The sequence below is a fragment of the Mus caroli genome, chromosome 17 (assembly GCF_900094665.2).
Source record: "Mus caroli chromosome 17, CAROLI_EIJ_v1.1, whole genome shotgun sequence".
NCBI classification, from domain to species: Eukaryota; Metazoa; Chordata; class Mammalia; order Rodentia; family Muridae; genus Mus; species Mus caroli.
The window spans coordinates 43009851-43034661 of NC_034586.1; the positions used below are offsets into that span (position 1 = coordinate 43009851).

Sequence of the window (24811 nt, forward strand, 5' to 3'; positions counted from 1 at the left end):
TCCCTCACCTCCCCACTGTTTCTGAGAGAGAGAGAGAGAGAGAGAGAGAGAGAGAGAGAGAGAGAGAGAGAGAGAGAGAGAACTTAATGTAGACCAGGATGCTTTCATCTTGAAATCCTCATATTTTGGGATTCTTTAGCCTTCAAAAAGGTGACTTACTAGTCATGGTATGCTAGCACACCAGCCTTACATTTTCTACACAAATTGTTGATGCTCTGGGTTTGCAATTTTTGCTAAAAGAAAACAACAACCCAACTTAGAACAAAAGAAATGAACGCTAGAAGCCCACTCGGTGACTCAAACCCAGAGAGTGCCCCCCTGGGTGGGGGGCAAGAGAAAGTCAGCTATCGAGCTGAGATTGGGCCTGGGTGTTGTCAGGTGTAGGCGGTGGGCACTGCCCTGTCCCTCGAGTCTCTGCAGCAAGAAGCCAGTCTGTGCAGTTAAGGAAGTCACTTTCCAACTTAAAGATAGGAAGTTCCATAGGAAGACCTAGAGACTGTGGGCAGCCTTCCCCTCTGCACGGTTACCCAACCAAACACCAAACACCAAACACCAACAAATACACATTTTGGGGTCTTTATCTTCTTCGGATTTTTTGACTCATTGGCTCTGAGAGACCTACAAGGGCAATTCTCCCCACCCTCTCTCAATACAAAACTCTCAGTCCGAGATGTGGAGCTGTGAACGGATGTGGGGATGTTCAGTGGCAGGGACTTGTGGGGCAACACCAATAGGCAGTGTATGATCTAGGCAGGCTTTCCAAAGGTGGGCTTGGAAAGGAATGTGAAAACTGGGAGCAGACGAGAGGAAAGAACAGAGGGTACGCTGGGATGGTATTTATGTAGATATGGTCCATCCTGAAAGAGGTAGCGAAGAAAGAAAGAAGCCCACAGAGAGCAGGCGCTGACCTACGAAGCCAGTGACGAAGGCTCTGCAAGCCTGGGAGGCGTGGGCTGGTGACAGGAGGAAGGTGGCAGCAAGCATGGCTTCAGTGTGCTCGGGCTAAAACAGGAGAGCCGGGAAAGGCTAATGAAAATCACGATGCGCGGTAGACAGGGGCGTGCAGAGTCGGGCGTGGGTGAGGGGCAGAGTGGGGCGAGCGGTTGAGGTGGGGTGGGCAAGAAGATGGGAAGACAGCAGGGCGCGCACCTTCGGCCCGCGCTTTACGGTGTATGCCCAGTTCAGCTCCTTTGATTTTCTAATTTCGGAGGAAGAAAGCGAAGCAAGGGGGCTGGGGGCCGCGAAGGGAGGGGCGAAGAGAGCTGGGGGTGGGGGTGCCAGGGCCGAGTGGTAGCGCGAGGTGTGGCCGTGCGCAGCGGGGGTGGGCGCGGGGCGCAGTCGGTGCGGGGCGGGCCGCGGCGGCGGGAGGGGAGAGGCGGGCTCCGCCGGCACACGCCGCCCCTGGCAGGGGGCCGAGCGCGCGCGAGGAGCCGCTGCCGCCGCTCGGGGTCGCCTGCAGCCCCAGATTCCCGAGTGCTCGGCTGGCATGGCAGCTACCTCGGTGCCGAGCCCCGCGGCCAGCTAGGGGCGGCCCCCCTCCCGCCCCCCGGCCCAGTCCGTCGGATCCCGTTTGACTCTGCGCCCCGGGGACACGTCGCCTCCCAGCCGGAGGTGAGAAGCTAGAAGGACGCGGTCCCTCGGTGGGGACCTCAGGCCGAAGCGAGGCGGAGCAAGCGGGGTTGGGGGGCTGTGAGAGCCAGGCCTGGGTGGGTGGATGTCGGAGGACCCGGGAGGAGATCTCTTGCATCTAGAAACTGGGAACCGCTCCTCCCCACGCCCCAGCCCCCACGTCCCGTCGCGCTCGCCTTTCCGCGCTTGTCCCCATCTCTATTGACCCCTCCACCTGGATCGCGATCGCAGCCCTGGCTGTTCCCGCGCGGTGGCCACGCTCGCTGCTGCCCATCCTTTGGCCTCTTTCCCGCAGACCTGGCTAGTGGGTTCCTGCCTCCAGTCCCTTCGCCTGCTCAACCCTTCCTCGCCCCCGCCCTTCCACTCCCCACCCCGGGAGTCCCTCTCCTTCTCCTGTCACTTGGAACCAGTATCAGTGCCGCTATCTCTGTGTCAAGCCGCTTCCCAGCCCGTGCCATCCCACAGGTGTCTACACGTCTGGCCGTTCATCCGTCCGTCCCTCCTGAGGCCGGAACTGACCATGCCCAGCGGCTGCCGCTGCCTAAATCTCGTGTGCCTGCTGTGCATCCTGGGGGCAACCAGCCAGCCTGCCAGAGGTGAGCCTGCCCCAGGGATTGGGTCCCGGCTCTCCTCAGCCGTCCTCGCTGGCACGTTGACCTCTGCCGGCTAGAGACGGCACTGCAACCGCTCCGTTCCATAGGGTGAGATCTATAAGTGCTCTCTTTGGAATGGGACGCGCGTCCGTGCCCATGAGTCCACCTGACTACTGAAACCTCTGCCAAGTCCCGCGCCTGGGAAGTCAGACTCGGACCCAGACTCACACCCACTACACCAATCTCTTTCAGCGGATGACTGCAGCTCCCACTGTGACCTGGCCCACGGCTGCTGCGCTCCTGACGGCTCTTGCAGGTACTTCAGCGGCACACGTGCCTCAAATCCTTTACTCAGCACTTTTCGGTCCTTTACACCCAAGAGCAGGTCAAAAACCCGCAACAGTATCTAGGCGCTTAAGACCCTATTGTGTGTGTGTGTGTGTTTATACCTAACAGGATAACCAGTCCCTTCCCCTCCTGTCCTCTCCCCTCTCCATATCTCTTTTTGCTTCTTTAAGAACTTGAATAGCCAACTCTTTATTCTCTCAAGGGCTTCTGTCCCTCAAGATGCCATAGTCTTCTGAAGCTTGAGAGTTTAGGGACTGAGAGCCACAGTAAAGAGGAAACGGAAGAGAAGGGCTGCAGGGGGAGGGTAGCTCCAGGGGGAGGGAGGGCTGTAGGAAGAGGGGGCTGCAGGGGAGGGGGCTACAGGGGGAGGGGGCTGCAGAGAGAGAATAGCTGCAGTGGGAGGGGGGTCCAGGGGGAGGGTAGCTGCAGGGGGAGGGGGTTCCAGTGGGGAGGGGGACTGTAGGGGGAGGGGTCTGCTTCTTGGAGAATTCCATCATTGACTCACCTCGGCAGACTGGGCAAATTCTGGGGCAGAGAAGAGTTTGGACATGAGAAGGAAGCTGGCGAGGGCAGATACTTGGCATGGAGCTGGGGTACTTGAGACTAGACATCCTCAGTGGGTTTATAAAAATTAAGCCGGCTGGGCGGTGGTGGCGCACGCCTTTAATCCCAGCTCTTGGGAGGCAGAGGCAAAGCAATCTCTGAGTTTGAGGCCTGCCTGGTCTACAGAGTGAGAGTTCTAGGATTGCCAAGTCTATACAGAGGAACCTTGCCTCGAAAAACAAAACAACAAAAAATCATAGAGCTGGTGTGGTGGCCCATACCTGTGATTTTAGCGACTGTGAAGTGATGCTGGAAAGATCAGGATTCCAAGCTAGCATTGTCTACTTGAGACAAACAGAACACCCGCCCCACAACAAAACAACCCAGCCACTCATTCCAGAGTCTGAAGAGAAGAAGGTCACTCATTCCAGTGTTCACAACCAGACATTCCAGGGATGGCACCAGAATTACAGACATTGTTTTACTTAAGAATTAAGAATATTCTTGAAGGGAGGCATTTTTTTTTTCAGTGTTCAGGTGAGAAAACAGATTATCAAAGGCTAGACAACCAGGTACTAAACTTGAATGCTGTAGTCTGTCTGACTGTTTACATGTCCATCTGTCCAGCCCTGCACCTACCTGGGGTTGATCTGCTTTTCCTTTGTGGCTGTTGTATATCCTACCAGTTTCTAGAGGCTCTGGTTCTACCTTACACACGCACAGACACACATGTTCGTACACACACACACACACACACACACACACAGAAGTTCTGGTTCTACCTTACACATGCACAGACACACATGTTCGTGCACACACACACACACACACACACACGCACACGCACACGCGCGCGCCCTGATCCTATGCTTTCTCCACCAGGTGTGACCCAGGCTGGGAGGGGCTGCACTGTGAGCGCTGTGTGAGGATGCCTGGCTGCCAGCACGGTACCTGCCACCAGCCCTGGCAGTGCATCTGCCATAGTGGCTGGGCAGGAAAGTTCTGTGACAAAGGTAGGAGGGATGCGCGATTGGCTGGAGAGCCCATGTGTTTTAGAACGTCCATTAACATTTAGTGTTTACTGAGCACCTGCTGTGTTGTGTTCAAATCCTCAAATAGTCTTGCTTATCTGACCCTTCCTTGGTGTCTGAAAGGATTCTCAACATCAGCCCATGATGTTGGAAAGGTAGCTACTAAAAATTGCATGCATTTTTTTTATGTATAGAGGTGCTTTGTCTGCATGTATGCCTGCAGACCAGAAGAGGGTATCAAATTGTGAGCTGCCATGTGGGTGCTGGGAATTGGACTTTTAGGACCTCTGGGAGAGTATTAGCTAGTGCTTTTAACTGCTGAGACATCTCTTCAACCCCAAATTGTCCCCATTTTAAACATGATGAAACTATGGTCTACAGAAGAGCCGTAAAGTCAGTCTGGCCCAGACTACCAGAGCTGAGACCAGGGTTTGTTTCCAGAACCCTACTTGAGGGTTCCCAAGCTACTGGCCAGGGGTAGGTCTGAAGTGCAAGTCATAGTCAGAGCTTTGGACCTGGACCACATGGGTCCTGAGGACCAAATATGAGGGCATCTTCTCACCTCCTCTCCAGATGAGCACATCTGTACCTCACAATCACCCTGCCAGAATGGAGGCCAGTGTGTGTATGACGGGGGTGGTGAGTACCACTGTGTGTGCCTGCCAGGCTTCCATGGACGTGGCTGTGAGCGCAAGGCTGGACCTTGTGAGCAGGCAGGGTGAGTGCTGGCCTCTGGGGAAGCTAGACCAGAATCTGGTACTGGGGAAAGAGGCAGGACTGAGAACTGACGTGGGGGGGGGGACTGAGAGTCAGAGCCATGCAGGATAAAAACCCCACTGTGACAGTGTGCCTGCTTCATATGCTCAACCTTTTTGTACCTGAGCTATTTCTTCTCCTGCAAATGGTGTTTTGGTGGAGGAGGGTGGCGTGGGAGGGGAGGCACCAAGGACTCCTTTACTTTTCGTACAAAAGCAGACATGCAGCCTTCAGAGCTAGCTGGCTCTTCCTGTGCAGATTATGAAACGTCCACAGGGCTGGACTTGCCCCACTTCCGCTACAGGCCCGAGAGCGTGTGGGATAACAGGCAGCTCTGCTCTGAGCCCGGGAGTCTGGGCCAGGCCACGTGCTAACTGCTTGACATTGGGTCTCTCATTTAACCCACACAATTTGGCTATTTTTATTCTCATTCTTAAAGGTTATTTGAAACTCGGGGTGGGGGCAGGGGGGAGGTAAAGTCAGTGGTCAGGACACTGGTCAGCAAGTTGACACCAGCGGTCTCTCCCACTCCCACCTCAGCTTCCCGTGCCGGAATGGAGGGCAGTGCCAGGACAACCAGGGTTTTGCCCTCAACTTCACATGCCGCTGCTTGGCAGGATTCATGGGTGCCCACTGTGAAGTCAATGTGGATGACTGTCTGATGCGGCCTTGCGCCAATGGTGCCACATGCATTGATGGCATAAACCGCTTTTCCTGCCTCTGTCCTGAGGGCTTCGCTGGACGCTTCTGCACCATCAACCTGGATGACTGTGCCAGCCACCCATGCCAGAGAGGGGCCCGCTGCAGGGACCGTGTCCATGACTTTGACTGCCTGTGCCCCAGTGGCTATGGTGGTAAGACTTGTGAGCTTGTCCTACCTGCTCCAGAGCCTGCCTCAGTGGGCACCCCTCAAATGCCCACCTCAGCTGTAGTTGTACCTGCTACGGGGCCAGCCCCTCACAGTGCGGGGGCGGGCCTGCTAAGGATCTCAGTGAAGGAGGTGGTACGGAGGCAAGAGGCTGGGCTTGGTGAGTCTAGCCTGGTTGCCCTGGTGGTGTTTGGGTCTCTCACTGCTGCACTGGTCCTGGCCACGGTGCTGCTGACCCTGAGGGCATGGCGCCGAGGTATATGCCCCGCTGGACCCTGCTGCTACCCAGCCCCACACTACGCCCCGGCTCGGCAGGATCAGGAGTGCCAGGTTAGCATGCTGCCAGCGGGGTTCCCTCTGTCCCCAGACCTGCCCCCTGAGCCTGGTAAGACCACAGCGCTGTGATGGGAGGGGCCTTTCTAGCCACCTTCCTGCCCTCCTTCACACCTCAGACTGTCACCAGCCCTCAGCTCTGGTACACCCATCCAGGGGATTTCTGCCTCACACCAGAAATAGTATTTTTTTAAAACACAGAATGTAAGATAGGAATTTTATCAAATAAAATTATGAAAATGCAAGTGGGCTTCTGTGGAAGGGAAACCGGCCCCGAATTCTGAGTAAAAAGGCCCACGTGGGCTAGTTCTGGGGAAGTCCCCCAGGAGTGGTTTTCATGAGGAAGCCAGTGTGCTGTGTCCCCTCTGAGCACGTGGAGAAGAGGTAGAAGCACAGAGGAAAACATAGACCAGCAGCCCTGGCGAGCGGGAAGGAGCACGGACCCCAGGGGAGGCTCGGCTCAGCATCCTGAAGGGCGGGAGTGGGCTCCCTGTTGGCTGCTCTGCAGGAGCTGCTGGAACAGGGAGTGGGGCTGGTTGCGCAGGGCTGAGGGGGAGTCCAGTTCCACCACCCTCCCGGCTTGGAGCACCAGCACCCGGTCAGAGTTTAGGATCGTGTTGAGCCTGTGTGGAAGAAGGCTGTCAGTGGGGGTGTGGGGGACAAAGTCCTAAAGAGAAAGCTGACCTCATCTTCTTCCAGACCCCTCCAGACTGCACAGGTCTGTCCTGCACAGCTGTGACTCCCCAGGTCTGTGCCATGGGAAGAACATGGTGTCTCTCCAGATGTCCCCGGCCTAGTTGAGCCTGTCTCTGGGGGGAGGGGGAGGTCTGCCCTCCCTCTGGGGGGTCTCTGTCCCTCTCCCCCGGCCCAGAGGCTTCTTGTACCTGTGGGCGATGGTCAGCACTGTCTTGTTGGCAAAGCGTTTACAGATGGTTTGCTGGAGCAGCTGGTCTGTCTTCTGGTCCACACTTGCTGTGGCCTCGTCAATGCACAAGATCTGGATGGTGTGCAGCAGGGAGGGGAAGCAAAAGGGGAGACTGTAACCTGCCCTGAAATCTCACTCCAACCCACCTCCTCCCTCCACACATCCCGGCCTCTTGGGGGGCGGGGTCTCTTCCTCCCATCTTACTTTAGCATCTGTAAGAAGAGCCCTTGCCAGACACAGCAGCTGTCTCTGTCCTAGGGACAGGTTCCGGCCCCTTTCTCCCAGCTCTCCATCCAGGCCACCTGTAAGCAGAGCACTGCATTGCCAGTGGCCATTCTTTGCTTCTCGATGGCTCCTCTGGCATGCCTGGGACTCACCCATGGCGACAGCCACCTCACTTAGGTGACACTGTTCCAAGGCTTGCCACAGGGCCCTGTCCTCATGTAGGCCCTGGGGGTCCAGGTTCTCCCGAATAGTCCCACTGAACAGGAAAGGCTCCTGAGGGATGACAGCCAGCCGGGATCTGGGAAGCAAGGACATGGGGACCAGGCCGGAGATGCATCTATCTTCCTGGGGTCCAAGTTTACCTACGCGACCTGGCACTCGGAGATCTGGGGACGAGAACCCTCTGCTTCTCACCCTGCATCCATTAAATCCTCAGTGAGTCAGCCCATCCCTAGGGCAGCATGGTACAGTGAGGAGCAGGAGAGAGATGAGAGGCCTAGACCCTGGCCGGAAGGGATTACACTTCATTGAGGCAGTCAAAGCCGGAGAACAAATGGCTGAACTGGGCACTGACCCCAGAGACAGTAGTGGTGAGTCAGGGAACAGAGAGAGTGGGAATCGGGTGGAGGAGTGACTGGAGGACATTCCTGTGACATCCCCCGGAGCCCCACGGCCAGCCACTGCAGGTGCGTCTGTTCTGCCGCCCTGGGCCAAGTTGGAGGAGGCCAAGAAGCTAGAAGGTCAAGCTGTAAGGTCAGACCGTCACAGCTTTGGAGGGAGGGCGGAAAAGGCAGGGCATGGCTCTCGGTTTAGGGTGGAGCTTCCTTCCCCTTCCCACATCGTGGAACTGAGAAAAAGTGATACTAAGGTAAACTGAGAATGCTGGGGTATATCGCTCAGATGAGATCACTTGTGGCCAAGTACAACTGACCCAGACCCCAAGCTGCCCCATGTACTGCCTGTCAAGCCAGGGGCCCAGGGGCTCATGGCGTCTGGGAATACAGTTCCCGAGAGGCTCTGATTTGAAGGCCACAACTAGTGTCTGGAGCAGAACACGCATTCTGGGAACTATGCAAGTATACCCAACCTGGGGCAAGGAAGATCCAATTAGCATCAGCTGTGACGGTGGCCACAGCTTACCTGTCCTCTTCCTTGTCTGCCCATTGGCCCTGGCTGTTTTACACCTTCCTAGAGGACTGCCCTCCTCCCTCCTCCCTGATCTCCCGCCTCCCAGACCTGAGCTCGGCCAGCTCCAGCTGGCTGGTGTCCACATTGTCCAGGAGCACTCGCCCTGCGCTGGGTTCCAGCAGCCGGAAGAGCACCAGAAACAGGGAAGACTTGCCGGAGCCTGTGCGGCCCACGATGCCCAGCTTCTCTCCAGGCTCCACGCGGAAGGTCACCCCGTCTAGGGCATTTGGCAGCCCTGGCCGGTACACTAGCACCACGTCCTGGAACTCCACACTTCCCTGGGTCAGCCAGCTGATGCGCTGCTGATGGGGTGACTGTGGGAAAGGAAGGAGAAACAATGGCAAGAACAGGGCTGGACAGACAGAAGGAGATGAGTGAGGAGTGGCCAGCGTGAGGGCAACAGCAGAGGAAGTGGGGGAGCCATGGTGGTGGGATGATGGGAAAGGACACGGGATGGTGGCGGGAGGCACAGTTAAGAATAACGGCAGTCAAATAAAGAGGCTCAGGGATGTGAAAAAGAAGGTCAGGAGCCGAAGGGAAAGGCCCGGGAGGACTGGAGCACACCCCATGGCTGGCAGCCCTGGCCCAGGGCGGCAGAACAAGACGTACCTGCAGTGGCTGGCCGTGGGGCTCCTGGGGGATGTCACAGGAATACTCCTCCAATCGCTCGACGCTCACCATCATGGCTTCTGTCTGTGTGAAACTGCTCACCAGGCCCGAGAGCAGGCCCGTCAGAGACAGGGCGTAAGAAAGCACGAGGCCCACCAGCCCTGTGGAGAGGAGCACCGGCTGCTAGGAGACCCTGGGTACTGAGAAGTGTGTTGGGGAGGATCCCGGCTTTGGACTGTGGGTGTTCAAGGACAGAGGAGCAGGCCTACAACGGGGCCCGGGATGCCCGGAGAGGGAGGCCATGAGGGGTGGCAGGGAGACACTAAGGCGGGACAGTGGCCGAGTAACAGGGCTATGGACAGGAGTGAGGGGAGGATCACATCACAGGTCCTTCACTGCCTGTGGCTTCCTTAGCACTAAAATGAGGGTGATGATGGTGCTGGTGACACATCCTCTCAGGGACCACTGGTGGAGGTGACGGTGGGGTGGGGTGGGGTGGGAGGGGGTTAGGAGACATGCAAGGGGTCTGGAACAACGATACAAAATGACATGCTCCTAAAGTAAGGGTGATGGGGCTGGGGATGGCACCTGGGTTGGCAAGGCCCTGCTGGTGCTGCACCAGGGCAATGCCCGCAATGGCGCTGACCACTGCTGCCCCCATGAGCTGCAGTCGAATGTCCAACCATTGCATCGTGGCATAAGAAGCAAACTGGCACCTCTGGTTCAGCTCCAAGAGTCGCTGGTTCTCCTCTTCAAACCTGGAGGAGGCCAGGAAGGAAGGCAAGCCAGTGCACTGTTGAGTGGCTCTCACCCCTTCCCTGGGACTGACCTACATACCCAACTGACCCACCTCACTCTCTCCCGACTTGTACATTTCCTAAGTGTCCTCTCCCTGTCCTCCCAAGGAGACTGCACTCCTGTCCTTGTGACCTCTGTTCTGTATGCTCCCCACCGCCTCACCCCCCATCCCCACCTGGACTCTGGCTGGAAGCTGTACCTGTAAGTGGCCCCTGCGGCCCGGAGCACAGGGAGGCCCGCCAGGGTGTCAGCCAGATGGGAGTAGAGCGGAGACCAAGTGAGGCTGCCCAGGCGCCGCAGCTCCCGGAAGGAAGCCCTGTAGTAGCCCTGCACGCTGTAGTAGACGAAGCTCAGAGGCGGTAGCAGGAGCAGCAGCCAGGGCAGACCAGAACCTAGGACAGCTAGGAGGCCCAGCAGGCCCACCGAATTGGCCAGCAGGATGTTGAGGAGGAAGGGCAGGCTGTCGTCTACACAGGCTACGTCTGATGAGAAGCGGTTCAAGACCCGGCCGGAAGGTGTGGAGTCATAGAAAGTCACCGGTGCCTGGAAACAGGAGGTGGTTGGGCAGGGTCAAGCTTTAGAAAAAGAGCTGGTGGACAGGTGGGTGTGGGGCGAGGTAGGAAAGACGGCCTGCAGTAGAAAAAGAATAATGCCTCCCAGAGCTGGGCGGCTGAGGAATTGGTAGAATCAGAGAGAACTATCTCCAGGTGGAAAAGACCCCTGTTCCACAGGCCAGGGGCAACTCTACAAGGCCTGCTAAGCATTCCCCTCCTACCCTCTGCGTCGGACATGCTCACTGCTCTTTTAGGAGCAGAGAGCCAATCTTTCTCCACAAGATGGACACGCTAGACCAGCAAGTGAGACTTAGATGTCCAGAGGAAAACCGTCTGCAGCTGGAGATTAGCTCTGCCCATCACAGGGCTTGGTTTTGAGCCTGGCCATGTAGGCGCAGGCGTATAATCCCAGCATCCAGGAGAGTTAGTTCAAGGTCATCGTCGTTGTGGCAACAAGAAACCCTACCTCAAAACCAAAAATCAAACCAAAAGCAAATGAAACTCAGGTGGAGTCAGGCCTTGAACCCCAGGCTGGAGGCCAGCCGCTTGGGAGATGTGAGACCCTAGGCAAGGAGTTTGTTTCTCTCTCCAAGATCCCTGATCCTTGCCATAAAAATGGAGACAACAGGAACTTTCTACTCTAGGGAGTTCTCACTTTTCTGTAACAAATCTATGCTCACTCTGCTTAGAGAAGTGTGGGGACAGCTGGGCTTGGTGGCATCTGCCTTTAATCCCAGCAGCTGGGAGGCAGAGGCAAGGAGATTTCTGGGAGTTCAAGGTCAGCCTGGTCTATATAGCAAGTTCCTGGACAGACAGAGTTACATGGTGAGACCTTGTCTTAAAAAACGAGCAGAAAGAAAGGAAGACAATGGGACAAGGTCTCCCCAGGCTGAAGTAGGCTGTGCGGCCAAGGACTTGCCCCGTGGACTACTGTTGGGAGTTAGAGCCTCAGATACGGCTTGCTCCCCTGTCTCCCCTGCCTGTGCCTCCATCTGTATCTACTGTGGAAACAGTCCTAAGTGAGGCAGCGGACTAAGTCAGATGGCTTGGAAGGCACGCTCTGGAGAACTCAGCTCCCACACAGCCCAGTGTCTCCTCCTCGGCTCATGGCGGAGAGGGGGATAGTGGGTGGGTGGGTGCGTGCGCCCAGGCAGCAGCAGGGAGAGCCAGACAGTGGTGGGCTCGGGGACCACTTCTTTCACAAATCTAGCCATGGCGTGGCCATCTTGATGCTCAGAGCTTCAGTTCCCTCGCCTGTAACATGGCGTGAGGGTACCTTGCAGGGTTATAGTGAGGTTATCATGGATTAATAAAGGGCAAGGGAATAATAATCGCTAAGCAAGCCTGGGTGTGGTGGTGCACACATATAATCCCACTATTCAGGAGGCAGAGGCAGGAGGACTGAGTGTTGGAGGTAGTGTAAGCCTGTTGCTAATAAATAAATTAACAATTAACTGAGCACTTAGTGGATACTGGTATTACCTTAAACACTTTCCCTGTGTCAATCAACTCAACCTTACATATATGAGAAAGCAAAGGACAGAATACACAACAGCAGTGCATCTCAAGTTTACTTTCTTTTTAAGGCAAGGTCTCACAGGCAGCCTTTGAGTTCACTATGTAGCCCAGACTGGCTTCAAACTCAGGAAGTTCCTGCCTCAGCCTTCCAAGGGTCGGGCTTATTGGTGTGCACCACCGTGCCTGGAAAGAGTGGATCTTTGAAATAGCTCTAATTAAAATCGCCAACAATTAGGATTAAAAATATATGCACACTGGGGCTGGAGAGATGGCTCAGTGACTGTTCTTCTTAAGGTCCTGAGTTCAAATCCTAGCAACCACATGGTGGCTCACAACCATCCGTAATGAGATCTGACACCCTCTTCTGGTGTCTGAAGACAGCTACAGTGTACTTACATATAATAATAAATAAATCTTAAAAAAAAAATACATGCACAAATCCAAGTGTAGTAGCACTCTGAGGCAGAGACAGGCCGGTCTCTGTGAGTTCAAGGCCAGCCTGGTCTACATAGTGAGTTCGAGGACAGCCAGAGCCACATAATGATATCTATCTCAAAAACAATAATGCATGCACAAGAAATAAAAGTTTTAAAACATTCATGCACATAAGACAGGCATTCTGCAACAAACAAACAAAAAGATGACAGTACCCTTAGTGTTAATTAGCAGATTAAATCCCCTTAGTATTCTCAAGGAAGGGAAGGGAAATGGGAACAGCACAAACATGAAAGAAAATAAAGACCACAAGGAAAAAACAAGGCCTTGCATGACTTACAAAGTCGAGCCTTAGTACCTCAAGTCCAAGATGGAACTCTGAGGAATGTTCTCTTACTTGTCCTGTTTATAGATGACAAGCTACAGGTTTAAACCATTAGATAATTGGCTCCGTAGCTTCTGGGTCTGAGATTACTATGTTGCCCCATCTGTGAGGCGCTAGAGTGTGGACTGGGAATGTGGATGTAGGCGATGCTCTAGAGGCAGATAAGCTGGGACTCCTCTGCCCCCACCATGCCCTCACCCTGAGGAGTCGATGCAGTAGGCGGTGGTGTAGGCTGGCAGCTGCTTGAAGGGCGCCGGCTGCAAAGAACACAGCCCGGAGAAGGGTGCAGAGGGAGTTCACCCCCGCAATGGTTGCATACACGATGAGGTAGAAGTGGACGTCTGCGGTGCCATTGGAAGCAGCCTTGTGCGGTGGGGTGCTGAGCAGTGGGGTGCTGTACAGTGGGGAGGAGACTGCAGGTAGCCCTCAGGGTGCCCCTCTATTCTCTAGGGCCACCTTTTCCCGCCCTCTAAAACACACAGCTCCAAGCCTGTCCACCGCCCCACCCTGCCTCAAGGGCCAGCCTCAGTCACTCACTAGAGGCTTCCAGGGGAGAAGATAAGCAGCCGTGGGGAGAAGAGTGCTGTGGAGCCTGGGCTGGAGGAAGCTGGATCCTCCCCCGAGCCATTTCTGCCGGCCTTCAGCTGAGACAGCCAGTGAGCGAGCCACCAATCAGCACCGTTGCGCGTGGCTGGATGGAGATGAGAAAGGAGCGGATGCACAGGTTCATCGGCTTGGCTCTACCCACACAGCCCTCACTGAGCCTTCCCTCTTCTGTACGCCGCCGCTCTGGGTCTAGGCATCACAGCACTAACCTCGGTCCTTCCTGCTGTACGGTTCCCTAGACCTATCACCCTCCAGCTCTGTGGACCACGTGACCGGTTTTGTAGAATGGAACTTGCCTGGATGGCAGGTGAAAAGGTAACCATGGGAACCAGCTGTGGTGGTGCACACCTGTAATTTCCATACTCAGAAACTGAGGCTGGGGGATTGCAAATTCAGGCTAACCAAACCAGGCTGAGACACACAGTCTCAAAAAATAATATCCCATAACAATATATTTTTAAAAAGATGACTATGATGGGTGCTGGAGAGATGAGATGGCTTGGTAGTCAAGGGCATGCGCTGCTCTTACAGAGGATCCAGGTTCAATTCTCAGCACTCACTGTTCACAACCATCTGTAACTCCAGTCCCAAAGGATCCCATGTCTTCTTTTGAACTATGTGCTTGCTCATAGTGCACAGACATACATGCAGGCAAAACGTTCATACATAAAATGAGTAGTTTTTTAAACTAAAAAACAGGACTACGGTAGAACACTACATCTAGCTGACCCCTGGAATCCTCAAAATTGGGGTATCCTTTTGTCCCAGCTGTGCTCTATGCTTGGGAAGGTTCAGAGCTCTGTGGGGATTCTGCAGGGTGACTGTGGTCCAGCACCTGGACAACATGGCTGGGGATTCGGTGCAGGTCGGTAGGTAAGGAACTTCCGGTGACCACCTCACCTTGCATGAGGAGCAGAGAGATGAGGATGGCGGCGGCCAGGCCGCTGCCCATGGCCCTCCAGTATGCTCGGTAGACGTGCAGGGCTACAGCGCCCTCGCTTTTGCTCTCCTCCTGCACAAGGCAGCCGCATGTGCCCTGTTCCACCTCCAGCTCCTCCTCAGTGGTTCTCTCCAGGTCGCAAACGGACGGGGACTGGCCTGGAAGAGACAGGAAGGCCTCTGAGGGATTATGTGTGAAATATGAGTGCTTTACAGGAGCAGGCAGGCTTTAAAAATCATTCCCATTGTGTGCCAGAGAAAAGCAAGACCTGTGAGAGCCCCGAAGCACAGCCTCCGAGGGGCACATGCAAGGCCCTGGATGTGACTCCCAGGACTTTGAGGGGAAACAAAACTCAAAGAACAACAAACTTTCCCATGTGTGGTGGCCCACACCCGTCATCTCAATGCTCAGAAGAACTGTGTGTTTGAGGCCAGCCTGGGCTACACAGTAAGATCAAGGCAGCCTAGGCTGTATCCAGACCCTGTTTCCCACTTTTGGGCCATACCTGAGGTAGCCACTTCTTCTTTCTCAGCCCAGGCTGTGGGGACAGCTTGTACCAACGGCAGAATCTCAGAGGGAGGCCCTGGACAGTAGCAGGGAGGAGGCTGTTACAGGTCTACATTTTTTTTTAAAGATGTATTTATTATTATATCTAAGTACACTGTAGCTGTCTTCATACACACCAGAAGAGGGCATCAGATCTCATTACAGATGGTTGTGAGCCACCAAGTGGTTGCTGGGATTTGAACTCAGGACTTTCGGAAGAGCAGTCAGTGCTCTTAACCGCTGAGCCATCTCTCCAGCCCACAGGTCCACATTATGCCTTTGTAAATGTGTGTGTAATCCTACCTTCCCCTCTCTGGCTATCCTCCCTGGCCTACCTGAATGGACTCATTAGGTCCACGGCTGTGACCAAGGAGAGCCACGAGAGCTACGAGTCGGCAACCTGCCACCACCTGCACCGTATCATCTGTCACTACTGCAGAGCCTTTTCTCAACTCCAGCCCTCCAGCCGCACCTCACTTTTCCCGTGGCTTTGTTGAGAGCTAAGCAGGTGGCCACAGCCTCTGGATCAGTAGCAACCAGAGCTGTGTGGCTCTTTTCTTTACAAGGAGACTGTTCCTGCTAGGTTCTAAGGGTGCACGCACATTGTCACACACTCCCCTCTCCCTCATCTCCTGTTTCCTCATGCTGATTCTGTGGGGGCACAAAGAGCTGAGAGCTGCACTCAGGCCCCGTGTAGAGGGGTGGCAGGAGCAGTTCTGTATGTGACACTCTATCTGTCCTTCTATCACACCAGGCCAAGTGTTTGTCCCACCACATCACCTGTTCGGATCAATTGCCCGGCTTCCATCAACAGCACCACATCAGCCCTTTCCAGGTACTCAGTGCGGTGGGTGCACAGCAGCCGGGTAGTGTGGCTCAGCACTCCCAGGATGCACCTGTGTAACAGGTGGTTGGCCACATCTGCATCCACAGCAGCCAGAGGGTCGTCGAGGAGATAGAGTGCTTTCTCCTAGACAGAATGGACAGCAGGCACCGTGACCCAAGTCCTCTGGCTGTGCTCAGAGGCTCTCCTGGACCCAGGTGTCAAGGCAACTGGAAAAGACAGGTGCGAACAACTCTACAATGGTAGGAGGAAGATGAGACACGAGGGCACTTCCTCTCCACTGAGTGTGAAACCAGAGACGTGGGTCTGCTGCTTTGCTGGGCTCCAGTGCCCCAGACCTTTATTTTTGTCTTAAATCTAAGAACGGGGTAGGTTAGCCAATAACTAGGACCATGGCGGAGGGAGAAACCAAACACCAGGGGAAATATGCCTAGCCCTTACTCAGCAAGTCCTCACAGCATTGGAGCACTTCCCTGACCTACTAGCCCACCAACACCCACCCCCTCATCCCTTTAGCTTACCTGGTAGACAGCACGGGCAAGTGCAATCCGGGCCCTCTGTCCCCCGCTGAGGGTCACACCTTTCTCTCCAACCTCGGTCTGATCTCCAGCAGGCAGGATCTGAGGGAACAGACACCCAGTGGGTAGCAAACTCCCCACGCCTTGTCTCCTGTCCCTTTGAAGGAAAAAGATAATGTGAAGATCAAAAGGCCTCATGAGCAGAGACAGGTGATTCGGAGGAGATAAGCCTGGCTCTCAATGCCCAGCAGCCACTGAACAGTGAATGCCTTCTAGGCTGTGACCTCACAGTCTCCTTAGTCTGAATAAGTGGTCCTCAGTTGGTAGAGCTGTCCAGGAAGGATTAGGAAGTGTGACCTTGTTGGCACTACAGTCTTTGTTACTCCTGCTAGACTACTGTCTAAAGATGTGAGCTCTCAGCTACTGCTCCACCACAAGCCTGTCTGCTTGCTACCGTGCTTCCTACCACGATGGCCATAGAGAACCCCCAATAAGCTCTTCTTCCATAAGTTGGTGTTTTAGCACAGCAACGGGAACGTAACTAAGGCATGGGAACCATCTCATTTGAAGCCGGGAAGATCTTACAAAGTTTGCAATATTTGCTCTTGACGGATGGGATCAGAGCATAGGATGTGAAGTAAATGATAAAGGGACACAAGATACCCCTGGATCAAAATCAAAGGCCCTTCTGCCCAGGCAAGTTTCATATTTATCTGGGTAGGCCAATGGTGACCACGGTCCTAGAGGAGACATGGGGATTGGCTGAGAATCCACAGGAAAAAGCTACTTTGTCTCTGATGCGTTCAGTACCTGGCTTGCACGAATGGGGCAATTTAATGGGCTGGGCAGCTTTCTCGAGGATTCTAAACAAGACCTCAACTCTTCTCAACCTTCCTAGTCAGGTAGGGTTGGAGGCCTCAGGGCTCTTCTAGCTGCTGTGAGTAACGCCCTCCCCATCCTTCTGTGAGCCTTAGAGGGAAGTGGGGACCAAGCAGCTGAACACGCTAGGAGGCCCAAAGGCTAACTGCTTGCCCTTGTCTAGTGACAACTGTGCAGAAGCCCTTTCCAGAGAAGCGAGTTGAGTCTGGAGTGTTAGGGGCATACAAAGAAGCAGGCAGAGGAGGGCGTCAAGCTAGGTACTCACGCTTAGATCATCATTGAGGGCGCAGGCCTCCAGAACCTCCCTGTACAGTTGAGCATCAAATGTCTTCCCAAAGAGGATGTTGTCTCGGATGGTGGCACACTGGATCCAGGGCTCCTGGGTGGCCAGTCCAAAGCCTTTAGACAGTTCTGACACTGCCACCCACCCACACAGCCTGCAGAGAGTCAAGGCAGCATGAGGCTAGCTCCTGGTTGGGCCCTTCCCTGCCCAGGCCTGGTCTCCCAGGAGCATCCTCAGATGTGGCTGACAGCCTCTAAGGTTAAGGGGTCCTAGCTGTGGGTTCACTATGGACTGGAGGGGAATGGCTCTTTGGTTCCAGCCCAGCAGCTGTCCCATAGACACACTGTGGAACTCAGGCAAGGCTCATCCTCACCTGAGGACATGGCCTCCCTCAATTCTTCACTGTCTCTGGACCTCTTCCCTATGTAATCACGCTTTCAGAAAGGACAGCCGACAGCAGACTCAAGTTTTCTTCCTGTTCTAACTCTATGACCCTATCACTATGCATCGGTTCTTAACCTAAGGGTCACAGCCCTTTTGGAGTCAAACATCTTCCACAGGGGTCGCTTAAGACCATCAGAAATCACAGATATTTACGGTGCACAACTGTAGCAACAGCAAAATCACGGGAATGAAGTGGCATTCGAATGACTTTATAATTGGGGTCACCACATCATGAGGAACTGTATTAAAGGGTCGCAGCATCATGGAGGCTGAGACTCGCTGCTCTGGCATAGCAATGATCTCCCCAGGTCTGTTTATTTAGCGAGTTTTATCTTGTTTTCTGACACAGGAGCTCACGTATCCCAGGCTGGCCTTGAATTTGCTGTGCAGGCAAGGATGACTTAAACGCGTATCCTCTTGCCTCTGAGTGCTGAGAGCACTGCGGCCAGTTTTACGCTGTACTAAGGATCAAACTCAGGGCTGGTGTTCATGTTAGGCAAGTGCTCTACGAGCCCAGATTTACTTTGTCCACCTCCCCGTCTCCAGAAACCTCCCTCGAAAGGGGCTGGTACTTGCGTTGTCCCCACCCCACCCTTGCCCCTTACCCAGTACATTCTCATGCACAGCAGGAATCCAGTAAATGGCTACTAAGGGGTGAAACTAGAGTCACGGGCACACTGAACGCTCCTTACCTGTGGAGCTCCCCAGTGATGGCGGCCAGCAGCGAACTCTTCCCACAGCCCACCTTTCCCACGATGCCCACCAGCATACCCTGCAAAGAAGCCACACAGTAAGCACTGCCTGATGTTGAAGGGCAACTCCCAACCGATGCTTCCCTGGGCCTTAGTCTTTCTCTGGGTCTTCAGGCAAAGATGTCTCCCCACCCCACATCGTGGGCCCCAGTGCCTGCCTGCATCTATCCAGGACAGCTGTGAGCTTTATTCTCAGTGGCAAGGCCTGTGAGGGAGGGAGACGTGCCAGAGAGAAGAGGAAAGTATCTAGGAACTCCTGAGATATGTTGAGGCAGGCATGGGAGGAGGGATTCCTGTCTCTGGGGGCACTGGGATGGGTTACATTTCCCAACACAGTGGGCAAAAGGCAGTGCTCTGCAAAACGCCCTTCTCAGAGATCTGCAATTTGAAACGTTCTGTTCTTCCTTCATTCTTAGTTGCAATGTACATTCACAGCCATTTCCTGCCTCAAGAAGAAAACTTCCACATGTTCAGGGATCTTGCCAGCTTTGTCCAGGATGCTGACACTATGCCAGGGCTGACCTGTCTACAAGTGGGCACAAGTCTATGGTCTATCTAGGAGGGAGGGATCAGGTCTCAGGCAGCTTCCACCTTGGTGGTAAACCAAAGCCTAGCAGCCCCACTCCTGCTCAGTGAAGAGCCCACAGACAGCATGGGGCAAACACGTGGAGAGGAAGGCCAAGAGTGCTGCAAGTCGAGGCCTGGCTCGGTCTGCTTCTAAGATCTGTGTTCTTGCTCTGGACTCTGATTCATCTGTGTATTCTTATTGCACAGTCTTGTTTGCTTAGGCTAGCTCCAGTGGGTTTCTATGACTCCTATCTATCTATTTATATAAAACCCCCAACACATTAGTAAAATTCCTTTGAAGGATTCCAGCCTTGTCTTGCCCAAACTAAGAATAAAAACAAAACGTTCAACAAAAGCCAGAAACATGAGCCAAAAGTGGTAGAGGCGATTCAGCCATCGCTGGAGAACTCTGGGTTGAGATGTGGGGCAAAAGGTTGGACAAAGGTCAGGAGAGTCGAGATGCAAAACCAGGGTGAAGAAAGGTCACCAACCTGGTGGGGATGTTCCTACTCTAAGTCTGTGGACTACGTAAGCCATGTCAGAAGCAGCAAGGTATGACCGTTTTTGTAAGACTAAATTGGGGACCACCTCTGCTGCCTGTAAGTACTCAGAAGGGGCTGCTGTGCCTGTCTCCCACGGTCCCAGCCTGAAAGGGTGGTGGACAAGCCCTGGCTCTGTTCTGACCCTTGAGCTGGAAAGGGACACTGCAGGGGGGAATCAGACACATCTGTGGGCTAGGTAGGTGTGAAGGCTTAGAGAGAGGTGTGAACAGTGCAAGGTGGTGAGGAGGAGTGACACGCACACATAAGAGGTCATCTTTCAGACTGGAACCCACACCCAGGGTGCCTGACCCGCAAACCTTTTTCACTTGGAGGTGACTGATGAAGGTCTTCTGGCTTGCTCCAATTGGGTCCCAGGAGAACAGGGCCTCGTGCAGCTCCAGTGCTGTGGAGGGCTCTGCGGGGGGATCTGAGCAGGGAAGGTAACCACTCACCCTTTGCTCCTCACCTACCCCTCATTTGCTGGGATGCAGAGGGCTCGCTGGTGGCATGGCATCGAGTCACCTGGCCCTTGTCTACCTGCCCAGAGCTGATTCAGCCTGAGTCTGATGTGTCTAGATTTTGTCCCTGACTTCTCTGGAAACATCCATGCATAGCGTCCAACAGGCTAGGATTGGAGAGGTGATCAACGGCTATATGCACTCTTCCAGAGGCCCCCAGGTTTGTTCCCAGGCTCCACATGGGAAGGCTCACACTTGTTAACTTTAGTTCCAAGGGATCCAAGGCCTTCTTCTGGCCTCCAATGTGTGTCTGCACACACGTGATGCACATACACACACTTAGGCACACACACATACATATACAATAAAACAAGTCTTAAAACAACAAAAAAAGATTCTATCCCCCTGTTTACCATGGATTCTTCCCTCTAGCCTTCCTTACCAGGACTGTAATAGGCCTCAGGGCTGTAGCTTGGAAGATCGAGGAAACGCTGGATCCGGTCCAGGGATACTTTGGATTCCAAGAGACCATTGATCACCCAGGGGAAGTTGTTGAGAGGAAGAATGAGCATGCGCACAAGTGCCAGCGCTGTAAACACCTACGTGGGGGTGAAGGAGAGGCATAACCCGAGTCCTGCTCCAGGGTTACCCCCGTGACAGGTCGAGAGAGGCAAAAACAGGATGGCAGCAGAGCTGAGGGGTTGACTGGGCTACCCTGGGTTAGAAATGGCAGAGGTGGCCACTCTAGGAGTCCTAGCAATTCTAAATGCTCCTTAAGGAATGCTGGAGACAGACCCAGCACCTCATACTTGGTAAGCACTGGCTCTGGCGTGGAGCTACACACAAACTCCCAAGCTTCTTTTGATAAGCACACAGCCTCGGTTACTCTGAGACTTCCTTATAACCTCTGAGTGAGAACAAAGGTCTCAAAGCTCAAAGACTCAACAGTAGATTGTAGATTCCCTGCCCCAAAGATCTCTTCATCAGCCCAACCCCAGTTAGATGGCAGCCTGGGTTATTCAGGGAGACTTTGTCAGAGAGAGAGAGAGAGAGAGAGAGAGAGAGAGAGAAAGACAGAGAGAGACATAGAGAGACAGAGAGAGAAAACCCTTCTCCATAAAAGGACTTAATCCCATGTCTGGGCCTGAATGCAAGTTGAAGATAAAGGGAGAAGAAGAAAGAAATTCCTTTATAAACACAGAGCTATATATCCAAGATAATAAAAATCCTTCAGCGAACACCCTCTTAGCTGGGAAAAGACAATGCACACAAGCTAGAGTCATCAGAGAGGAGAAAGCCTCAATTGAGAAAATGTTTCTATAAAATCAGGCTGTAGGCAAGCCATAAGACATTTTCTTAATTAGTGATTGATGGAGGAGGGCCCAGCCTATTGTGGGTGGGGTCATGCCTGAGCTGGTGGACCTGGGTTCTATAAGAAAGCTGGCTGAGCGATCCATGAGGGGCAAGCCAGTAAGCAGCATCCCTCCCTGACCTCTGCATCAGCTCCTGCCTCCAGGTTCCTGCCCTGACTGAGTTTCTGCCCTCGTTGCTTTGGATGATGAACGGTCATATGGGACGGTGAGTGAAATCAACCCTTCCCTTCCCCGTTTGCTTTGGTTATGGTGTTTCATCACAGCAATAGTCGCCCCTCCTTAGCTCTCACCTTGGTGGCAGTGAGCTGGTGCCCCATGAGGACGTAGGTGATGAAGATGGTGATGCAGATGACCACTGGCAGGGCAGCCCAGAGGTACACACAGGCTGCATCCAAGTATTTGATAACACGGAGTCGTCCCAGCTCTTTAGTCCGGCAAGCCTTCACTCGGTCCCCCAGAGCCTGCTCCCACCTGAAGAATTTGATGACTCGGATGCCACTCAGTAACTCTGTCATGAGCTGGAGACAGGGACAGAAGAGTGCTGTGGAGCTTAGACGTGGCTCGCACTCCTTCTCTGCCTGTTGCTGGGTGGGGCCCCCCAACTGGCCGAAGGACCCCAGAAGCCCCTCACCTTAACCCGTGCATCCTTGTGCCGTAGCATCTCCTGGTTGCTGGCCATGATTCGGGTGGCAATCACTTTGTTGACAGGTACCAGCAGCAGTGCCAAGACCAGCCCAGCCAGGAAGGCCATGCCCACCTGCTGGTACAGCAAGTAGAGAGTGATGGCCAGCTGCAGAGGCAGGCCCCAGGCCTCATGGAAGCTGCCAGCGAAGTTGAGCAGCCTCTCGGAGTCGGTGCCTAGTAGGTTCAGGACCTCCCCGGTGGGAGGGTGGCTGGGCCCAAGCTTCAGGGCTTTGCGGTAGAGGGTGCTCAGCACAGCCACTCGTGCCTGAAGTGTCACTTTACGGACCTCATACCCATACTGATTCTGCAGCACGGCACTTACCACAGTCCCACCGGCCAACCCCAGGACATAGAGCAGGCCGTGGCTTAGAGGCTCTTGACCTTCCTCCAGGAAGCCCACCAGGAGGGAGAGCAACAGAGGCCCGGAGAATCCCAGCATGGTCCCCACCATCTTCAACAGTCCAAGGGCCAGGTAGCAACATCCAAAGGCCCCGTACAGGGCCCTCCACAGTTGGGCCCCCTCCTTCCAGTGTGCTTGAAAAGCTCGGGCCAGGAAGGCAGGATGCAGCCTGCGGGGGAGGCGGCAAGTGTCCCGGGGCTGCTGGAGCTCTCCTCGGACTCCACGAGCGAGCAAGGGTGCCAACCAGGCATAGGAAAAGCGTGACAGCCAACTCTCTCCATCTTCAGCTACCTCTGTTTCTTGACTCTCAGAGGACAGGAAGGGATCATGAGTCCAGGGCTCTTGTGGTCCCCCAGGGGCTGCCCAGCCCAACCCATAGGCCAAGACTGCTGCCAGCTGCAGAATGAGAAGACACACACGGCCCAGAGGTCCTGGGAGAAGTGGGGGCAGAAATGTACCTCGTTGGCAATGCCACAACAGAGTCAGTACCAGGGCTGGGGTTGGTAGAAAGGCTGCCAGAGCCAAGGCCAAGGGTCCACGGGAACGGCCACGAGGGGAATGAACCTGTGCCAACAGGGCCAGGCTGTGGGTGAACCAGGCCACAGCTGTCACACACCCTGCCAGCACCTCTAGCCATAAGGGCCCTGGGCGTGACCCTGGAGGCAAAACAACTGGAAGGAGGTCTAGCAGTGGGAAGACGGAAAGGAGGAAGGATGCTGTGAGTCGGAGGCGCCAGCCAGGATTGAGAGCTGGGGAGTGATTGGTAGTCCTAGGAAAGAAAGAGAAGAAAAGAAGACTGCACATCATGGTGACTCACGGCTCAGACACGCCCATCACCTTCAACCAGCGGGAGGGGGTAAATTCCCTTTCTGGTCTGCACATGGCATTCCTGCCCTACTTTATCTTGGACCCCAAAGCCTCTCCTTACAGGAAGCCTTCCTAGATTGCCCAATCCATTTTCTAATTTGCCCACAGGTTTTCTGATTCATTCTTTTGCCACAAACAAGCCTGAGTTAAAGTTGTATGTACTGTGAAGATTCCAATGAGAAAAACCCACGAAATTTTACACAAAGATACACACTTTTTATAAAACGGGTCCACAAGAGAGTGCCTGAAAGTCACCTGAAGCCTCCTGGGGAGACATTTACTTATCTGCAGCTCTTGTCCTGTAACAGGAGACCCTACATTTTACAAAGTCTCAGAATATTCTACTCCTGTCTTTTCCCTCATTGTAAGAAGTGGTGTACATCACTGTGTGACCTCTCAGCTCCAGAGGAACTTCTCTCAGTTCTGCCTACATCCTCTTAACATCACAACTGCTTGTCATAAACAACCACCGCCACAACAAGAGGTTTACATTAAGAATCAAAAACAAGAAACCAAGCCGGGCGGCGGTGGCGCGCGTCTTTAATCCCAGCCCTTGGGAGGCAGAGGCAGGTGGATCTTTGAGTTTGATTCCAGCCTGGTCTACAGAGTGAGTTCCAGGATAGTCTGGCTACACAGAGAAATCCTGTCTGAGAAAACAAAACAAACACAGAGGCTGGAGAGATGGCTCAGTAGTTAAGAGCGAGCACCCGCTGCTCTCCTCAAGGACAGCTGAGTTCAGTTCCTAGCAGCCATGTCAGACAGCTCACAACTGCCTACAATTCCAGCTCCAGAGGCTCTTCTACCCTCTCTGAACTCCACAGGGATTTGTGGACACACACACACACACACAATACACTTGAACAATGGAAACAGCTGTGGAGGTGCATGCCTTTAATCACAGCACTAGTGAGGTAGAAGCAAGTGGTCAGTTTGAACTCTGTGAGTTCAAGGTCAGCCTGATTTACTTAGCAAGGTCTAGGCCAGCCAGCGCTACATAGTAAGATCCTGGGCGGGGAGGGGGGGACCCTCAAATATCTCAAATATAGGCTGGGTATGGTGGAGTACACCTGTAACATCAGCAGTTGGGAGGTGGGTCAGGAGGACCATAAGCTCAAGCCGAATTTGGGCTATTTCATACCTCATCTCAACACCCTTCTCCCCTCAAAGAGAATCAAACACAGGGTCAGTCATGATGGTACATACTTGTCATCCCAGGACCAGGTAGGGTGGAGATGCAAAAGATTTCCAAGGCTACGTAGCATAGCTTTGTCTTACAAAAAAAAAAAAAAAAATCAAAGAGAAAAAAGTTATAGCAGTGACTATCAGAATGTATTTCCAAGTTCACATAAAAGAAAACTGGGCTGGTAGAG

The 24811-nt window shown here is 54.0% G+C and overlaps 2 protein-coding genes across 5 annotated transcripts in view; one reads left to right on the top strand and one right to left on the bottom strand.

The window, feature by feature from the left end:
• The first annotated feature begins 1381 nt into the window (after positions 1-1381).
• Positions 1382-6346, top strand: Dlk2 (delta like non-canonical Notch ligand 2). The gene is made up of 6 exons (XM_021186253.2): positions 1382-1611; positions 2095-2225; positions 2475-2538; positions 3996-4126; positions 4718-4862; positions 5441-6346. Exons 2-6 carry the CDS (start codon positions 2150-2152, stop codon positions 6171-6173), a joined length of 1149 nt encoding a protein of 382 aa, XP_021041912.1. The 5' UTR covers positions 1382-1611; positions 2095-2149; the 3' UTR covers positions 6174-6346.
• Positions 6305-24811, bottom strand: part of Abcc10 (ATP binding cassette subfamily C member 10) — a 23911-nt gene continuing 5404 nt past the window's right edge. Inside the window, exons 1-20 of one of the 4 annotated variants that reach the window (XM_021186258.2) lie at positions 22122-24209; positions 21781-22008; positions 20560-20716; positions 19977-20086; positions 18491-18570; positions 17337-17508; positions 16196-16294; positions 15611-15800; positions 14790-14867; positions 14245-14442; positions 13276-13429; positions 12937-13132; positions 10046-10389; positions 9637-9806; positions 9049-9209; positions 8488-8753; positions 7404-7549; positions 7231-7328; positions 6986-7098; positions 6305-6724 (exon numbers count right to left, since the gene is read on the bottom strand). In XM_021186258.2, the coding sequence (XP_021041917.1) occupies positions 6562-6724; positions 6986-7098; positions 7231-7328; positions 7404-7549; positions 8488-8753; positions 9049-9209; positions 9637-9806; positions 10046-10389; positions 12937-13132; positions 13276-13429; positions 14245-14442; positions 14790-14867; positions 15611-15800; positions 16196-16294; positions 17337-17508; positions 18491-18570; positions 19977-20086; positions 20560-20716; positions 21781-22008; positions 22122-23381 (4383 nt within the window). In that variant the 5' untranslated portion in view covers positions 23382-24209 and the 3' untranslated portion in view covers positions 6305-6561. Of the gene's footprint in view, positions 6725-6985; positions 7099-7230; positions 7550-8487; positions 8754-9048; positions 9210-9636; positions 9807-10045; positions 10390-12936; positions 13133-13275; positions 13430-14244; positions 14443-14789; positions 14868-15610; positions 15801-16195; positions 16295-17336; positions 17509-18490; positions 18571-19976; positions 20087-20559; positions 20717-21780; positions 22009-22121; positions 24210-24811 lie in introns of those variants that run through there. The other 3 variants (XM_029471439.1, XM_021186257.1, XM_021186256.1) reach the window with 3 other exon arrangements.